This window comes from Mauremys mutica, chromosome 1 (genome assembly GCF_020497125.1).
Source record: "Mauremys mutica isolate MM-2020 ecotype Southern chromosome 1, ASM2049712v1, whole genome shotgun sequence".
Taxonomy (NCBI): Eukaryota; Metazoa; Chordata; order Testudines; family Geoemydidae; genus Mauremys; species Mauremys mutica.
In genome coordinates this window covers 49,449,697-49,457,196 of record NC_059072.1, presented here as the reverse complement: position 1 = coordinate 49,457,196, position 7,500 = coordinate 49,449,697, and the positions used below count along the sequence as shown (strand labels likewise).

At 38.9% G+C, this 7,500-nt stretch overlaps 1 protein-coding gene across 1 annotated transcript in view; it reads left to right on the top strand.

The window, feature by feature from the left end:
- The window catches only part of FOXP2 (forkhead box P2), a 616,164-nt gene that overhangs the window by 564,971 nt on the left and 43,693 nt on the right, over positions 1-7,500 (top strand). The window contains exons 13-14 of the mRNA XM_044981101.1: positions 3,243-3,330; positions 6,216-6,299. Of these exons, the coding sequence (XP_044837036.1) occupies positions 3,243-3,330; positions 6,216-6,299 (172 nt within the window). The remainder of the gene's footprint in view (positions 1-3,242; positions 3,331-6,215; positions 6,300-7,500) is intronic.

Genomic DNA, 7,500 nt, shown 5'->3' with positions numbered 1-7,500 from the left:
CAGGGCAGACAGGTTCTGTGTATATTCCCCCATATACCTCTTCCAGGGCACCTCCCTCCTGACCTGTAGCACTGCTATTTTAGTCATGGGCTTCTTGTGAGCAGAGACTGACAAGAGTGCCAAGTTACACAGAGGTTAATTGATATAGGTGAACGTCCACTAGAATCTTTGCTGAAACCATATCTCTTCTCACCTACAAAGCTACAGTAGCTTTTGCGTTACAGAATCCAGATCCATCTGCAAAAATCTAGTGCATTTTGACCCATTTCAAAATCTATCCCACTGTATTTTCAAGCTTTTTAATCTTTTGTCTGTTTTAAGACACTCAAATCATATTATTCATATTAATAATTTATCATTAGTGCACTTTAATTACAGTGTGCATTACTTATTATATTAATTCTTTCTTATACAAATATGTGTAGTTAATAACAGTTTCATATCAAATTTGTCACCATGATAACCAGGGAAAAAAATCTCTTTACTTGTTCAACCATGTATTAAAGTACAAAATCATGAAGTAAGTTGCATTTATTTTGCCCCTTTCATCTCATCACCCACTTTCAGACCAATAATCCACCTCAGTTGGGACTTCTTCTAACATTCGAAACTTCAGGAAGTTTTCTGATAACTCGATCTGCAAGGCAAGAAACAAAAAATGTATACTTTGGATAGACTCACAGCTTTCCAGAGGTACAAAATTTATGTCTAGTCCTGGCAGATTGCAAAATATTGGACCCTAAATTTGGAGCCAAAAAGATATTTTAGAGGTTTTTTAAATATATTAGACCTATTTTTTCTGTCACTATAATTCCTGAACATTCATGAGAAATAAAGAAACTAGTCTTCACAGGAAAAGGGATAAGAGAAAATCATCCTAATAAAAATTGTCAAGCTCTTATCACTTTCCTAAAATATTTTTTCTCAAAAATACAAAACATAAAGAACTATATGATGGACATAATGACATAAATTGGCACTCATTAGTATCAGGAGATTATTTTGTAACCCTCAACACATGTGCTGTAGCCTCCCAGGTTACTATGTGATCATCATACTGAAATTGCTTTTATATTGGACTTCCTTCTTCCACGTTGCACATTCCTGTTATATTTTAAGTTCCTCAGAGATGGGACTCTGTCTTTCTCTGTTCTGTAAAGTGTCATGCAAACGTAGCGCTGTATTAAGTAATACATAATAATGAGTATGCAGTCATCTCAAGCGGGTGTGTGGTATGTGCGCGCACACACACACACACGCGCCCTCTGTCTCTCTCTGTTTTTCATTTTTATTTTAAAATTGACACAGATATGCATTAGGTTTAGAATTACTCTATCCACTTTATCTAGAAACTAGTAAGTATGTCAACTTTGTAATAAATTACCTGAAAACATGTTAAAAATGAATATTGTGTTAATAAATCACATACATTGTAAGAATACAGATATGCCTGTGTAATGAAGAGGATGTTGTGAAAGGCCATTCAGTAAATGTATTAATTAATTAGCTGATTATCTATTTATCCTAATTTCAAAATCAGTGGAAATGAACCCATCATAAAAAAATGAGAATTTTTGACAATTCATTCTTTCGGATGAACATACCTGCTTGGAGAAGTGAAATTATTCTTTTAAATAAAAATGTTAGAAAACAAAAGAACACACACTAAATATACGAGTCTTATTTCTAAGGCTCCATCTTCCATTTTTGCACCTGCAAAAAAGTTACAGGGATGCAGTTTAAAACTAAGGGCCACAAGCTTTGTGGCCTCAGGTGAAAGGAGACGGCGTGTCTTTGAATCCATTTTTGGTGAAACTTAAGCTTATTGCAAATAATTCTCTCCAATATTTAAATCGTTACTTTTAGTTTCACACAAAACTACTTGATCTAAAACTAAAATGTCATACTTCTTTTCCCCATGCCTCTTGCACTAGTAGTAAAACCTCTCCGTCAAACCTCACTCATATGCATATCCCATCATCAGCATAAAAAAAATTGTGATTTCTATTCTCCTTTTAAAAAACTAAAGTTACAATAATAACAAAGAACTGTGGTGAGGGTGAGATGCAATATCCTTTGCTTTTTCATTGTTTGTTCACTAAGAGGCAAATCCTGCCTACAGCAAAAGAATCAAGCAACTACATTGTACAATGAGGAGTTTGGAAGAAAGGAGGGAGGGAGTTATCTTTCTCCCAGGGCATGGATGGTGGTATCTGTGGCCATGATGCTGCACAATAGTTCCTGCAGCTCTTGACCTCTGGTCTGCAGGAGAAATAGCCAGCGAGTCCACATTTTTGCAGAGCCAATGCCCTAGCCTCCATTTCTTCCTTGTCCTGCTCCCCAAACCTTCTCTACGCTATTGTGAAAAGAGAAAACCCCATCATGCAGCCAATGTGCTGTAAACAGGCCCTTCCACAATTTGGAGGGAGGAGGCATAATTTTCCCTAAGAGTTGAACTCAACTCTCCTGTCTCCCACCTTGTGCAGTGGTGCCTTCAGAGACACAATCTCTCAAGTCCCCAGGCTGTGCCCAGCTTACTGGCTGCCTCATGGCCACTATGTGCTCCTTCTCCCATACAGGAGATTTGGTTTTGGATTTGCATAATTTCTGGTCCAATGGTCACATCCTGGACCCTGCTCCAACAGGCTGCCAGGGGGAGTCGCTCTGCAGTGCATACTAGGTATGCAATTGCCCTTTGCCAGTGCCTCACCCTTCCCAGCTGAAACTTGATTGTAGAGCTGCATCATATAAAGCATCATGAGGGCTGCACTAATTTAGGACAGCATGAAGGAGTCACTACAGAAGCTGGGGATCAGTGGAGTCTAAGGATGTATTGGCCACTTACTTATACCAGCAGTAGGGTGTGGAGGTAGTGTAGAAATCACTGTGTTGGCTCTGTGCCATTCAAGGATCCCTTTCACAGGAGAAATCTGTTAGTAGACAGGTAGTCTGGCTTAAGGGCTGCTTTGTGCTGGCAGAGACGTGCAAAGTAACCTGAACACACAGGAGACTTGGGCCCTTAGCATTTATCAGCTGGGAACACTATGGATCAAAATAAAAATGTCACAGAACTGATAGTTATCTTACATAGTTTTATACTAGGCATGTTCAACTTAGAGCTTTTTGCAAATGTTCCATTGACATTAATGAGCATCCCATCCACAGCAGAAGCAAATTTGATTAATAAAGAAATTATGCTCACCTTAATCCTGTATTTTATTAGTATTTTCTTTCTTTACTAGGCACCTTAACAATGAACATGCATTGGATGACAGAAGCACCGCTCAGTGTCGGGTGCAAATGCAAGTGGTTCAGCAGTTAGAAATACAGGTTTGTTACATGGTCATATTATCTATTTATTTTTCATTTTCTTTAAAGCGCCTGTCTCAATGGCTCTCGGATAAAAGGCCTGTGTCTCTTGACTCAGATTTATTGATGTTCATAAAAAGGTTTTAGAATGTTTCTGAGACTTTGTTAAAAACGTTCATATTTTGAAACTCACAGCAATTTTCTGAAGTCAGCATCGTCTAGTGGATTGAGCATAATTTCAGCTCTGACAATGACTTCTTCGGTGGCCTTGGACGAGTCACCTTGCCTATTGCATGTCTCAGTTTTCCCATCTCTATATTGGGGCAACAACACACTTGTGAGATAGTTAATATTGGGGGAATTACTTAGTTAATATGTGTATGTCACTTTGAACCTGTAAAGCACTGTAACAAATGCCTGGCAACACAGGGTTTATCAACTGCTGTTCTGTTTTACACCAGCCACCAGAATAGCTGCACTATGGCTAAGGTACTTAGTGTACAATGCACAGTCTCTTAGCACTTAAGCTACTGTAGAATCTTCATCAACAAAAGTAGAGAGCCTGTGATACTCAGTTGAGCTATTCTGACTCAGTCCAGGAGGAAGCATTGTCATGCATATAGATGGATCCCATCTTCTAGTCCTGGCACAGGCAAACTTCCCTTTGTGGTCATCACAACTGCAGAACTGTTGTTTAAAGATGTTGGGCCAAATCTTCAGCTATAGTCAAGGAGTGCTCGCTGGGGTCCCCCAATCCTACAGCCACTTTGTGCTGGTCCTTCTTCTGACACAGGGATAGAATGAACTGAAAGACTTGAGAAACCACCGCAGCAGCCAGAGATCACCAGCATTCAGGGACAGTCGCAGCCATATTACCTTTCCCTCAGCCATGCCACCACCATGGACTGCAAGGGGTAGTCATCCGGGGCTATATCCGCTGTGTTTGGAGTCATTTGTACCATGGAGTGCTGCAGAGCTACAGGATCACAGCCTAGGATTGGTCCTCTCTCTTTTGTGTTTGTTTATATATGAAGAAGTGATGCACTTGCAGAGGAAAGATATAGAACTATTTACATTTCTTGACTTTGGTAAATGATGTTATTGATGTAACATGGACACATTTTGTGTACACATTTTTTGTTCCTTCTTTACAAAACTAATGCTATTTGGTTCTTTTGTATTTTAATACCAGAAACCAAAAATATTTATGAGAAAATATAATCATCTCACTTTTTTCCCATGATGTATGTGAACTACAAACCCAAACGAAGCTCTAGTTGCTTTTAGAAGCTCAGAGCTTACAGGCTTAATGTTAGCTCATCTGGGCTTTTTTTCTTAGTTTTACATCATGGCAAATGGTATATTTCTAAAGTGTGGTGCATATAATATAAAGCCTAGAAAAAAATCTTTTTGCTCCCCTGCCTCAAGTGTGTTTTTAATTAAAGATGCACTATCCAAATTATATCTAGTACACCTCTACCCTGATATAACACGACCCGATATAATACGAATTTGGATATAACGTGGTAAAGCTCGGGGGCGGCGGGGGGGAGCTACACAATCCGGCGGATCAAAGCAAGTTTGATATAATGTGGTTTCACCTATAATGCGGTAGGATTTTTTGGCTCCCGAGGACAGCGTTATATCAGGATAGAGGTGTACTTTCTTCTATGTAGGAGTAATGGCAAAATATCTACAGTAGCACAGGTAGTACAGAACCAATTTTTTGTTGCTCTATATAATGAGCTAGTCCAGATGTCCACTTTAATATATTCCTAATTTTGTATTGTAGCTCTAGCATTTGAACTAATTTTAACACAGAATTCATGCAAGAAAGCTTTAGAAACCTCTAAGAAAACAACGATGTTAACCACTAACTGATTTCTTATTTCCACAAGTGCAGTAATCATTTTGTTGTTATCCAAATTAATGTAAATAGAACAGAACTTTTAAGTGGTAGTTCTTTTTACTTAGCCTTACTGTGTAAAACAATAGATATTTTTCTTTGTATCTATTTACATTTTATCAGCCTTTTCAAAATTTTAAAACACTTTTCTCTGGTTTTTTTAATGTGGCAAGATCACTGGAATCTGAAAAGACAAATATTTTGTATTTTTGAATGGTGTGAAAATCAATCATGAATCCAAATAAAACACAGGTTTTGTAAAGAAAATGAAATGTTTTCTGAAGCAGATGTAAAGGTTTTTTATGGACTGTTTACAATTTACAGAGGGTCTGCTGCAACGTAACAGTCCAACTGAAGATTCTGCTTGCAGTGTGACCAATTATGCCATTTTTTTGCTTTGTCTGACTGATAGAAAAGTAAGGTCCATCAGTTGTAATGAGACCCAGTGCAGTGTAGATGCCGACTCAGTGGCAGAGTTCAGCGTTTCACACTGCCTGGTCTCTGTCACTCTATTGAATTAGATTGATGATGGCAGATTGCAGAGGGCACTAACTGGACCTCAGTGGGAAAGGATGAAGTGTGTAGACAATCCTGGCAGGCACTGTGCTTTGAAGACCCTTCACCCCTTCACAGCTGTTGGCACTAGTCCATTGCTAACAGTGTCCACAGGACTTTAAAGAGACACTATGGGCCTTCTAATTTATGGTCTTAGTAACTTGTTACTGTCGATGCAACTGTGACCTCAATTCTCTTATTGACAAAAAGATGAAGTGTTATTTGTTTTCTCTGACCTTTTAACATAAGAGAGGCTATAAAAGTTTTCTTTTTTTTTCCCCCTAGCCAAAGTTGCGTTTCCTCTCAGATAACTTTCTACTGACATAGGCTTTTATATGCAGGAATCATTACAGTGAGACAAGCTCAATGATAAGATGTATCACTGCAATAAAATAGCTGTATCAGTCATTTCTAAAATGCTTCTGATCTCACTCTTTCTTAACAGCTTTCTAAAGAACGTGAACGTCTTCAAGCAATGATGACCCACTTGCACATGCGACCCTCGGAGCCCAAGCCATCTCCAAAACCTGTAAGTGCATATTGCTTTATAAACAGTAAATAGGTCTACAAATGTAACAGACTAAGAAAATGAACAATTTCATGACCGTTGGAAAACAATGAGTGTGATGAAAAATATGGCAATAAAATGAAGGTAAAATGCAATAGCTTGTCAAATTGTATGTTTCTTTAAAAGTAATGCTATCTTTTACAAAATCTATCCAATCTACACCATAGGTGACACTAAACAAAGTACACCTATAAGTGCACAAATCACTGCCTTGAGACTGAAGCTAGAGAGAATATCTTTTTGTGATAGGTTTACAGATATTAAAAGAAAACCCACTTTGAAAAACTTGGAGTTCATTGGACTCTGTAGCAGTAGGAAGCAAAGGTAGAAAGGTATCTGAGTGCATAGGAGAATACTTAGATTAGTCATAAGGTACGCACAAAAATGCTGTTGTTGTTAAATCTCTCACTTAAAAAAATTAATTGCCTCATGCAGCAAATTCAGCATGATTTTTAATATGATTTGTATTTCAGTTCCAGTAAAGGGTGCAGCATTAGACATATGACAGTATCACATGTGCAGGGATGGTTGTTGAAAAGTCAATACTTGCCCATTACCACAGTGTTACATAAGGCCTCAATCCTGCAAACTGATCAGCAATCCGATTCTTGTGCCCTCACAAAGTTCCATTAAATTCAGTGGAGCTTCACACAGGCAAAAGGATCAGCCCAGGCAGGTCCAATTTGTAGACTCAGGGCTTATCTACACTACCCGCCGGATTGGTGGGCAGCAGTTGATCCAGCGGGGGTTGATTTATCACATCTAGTATAGATGTGATAAATAGACTACTGAGCACTCTCCCGTCGACTCCAGCAGAATGAGAAGCGTAAGCGGAGTCAATGGGAAAGCGTTAGCTGTCGACTTACCCACAGTGAAGACACCATGATAAGTAGATCTAAGTACGTCGACTTCAGTTATGCTATTCACATAGCTGAAGTTGCATGTCTTAGATTGACCCCGTTATGGTGATCGATGCACCGGGGGTCGATTTAACATGTCTAGTGAAGACTCGTAAATCGACCGCAGATTGCTCTCTCGTTGACTCCGATACTTCACAAGAAGCATAAGGTAAGTCGATGGGCGAGTTTCTCCCGGCGACCCAGTGCAGTGTAGACAGCGCAGTAAGTCTACCTAAGCTACATTGACTCTAGCTACATTAATC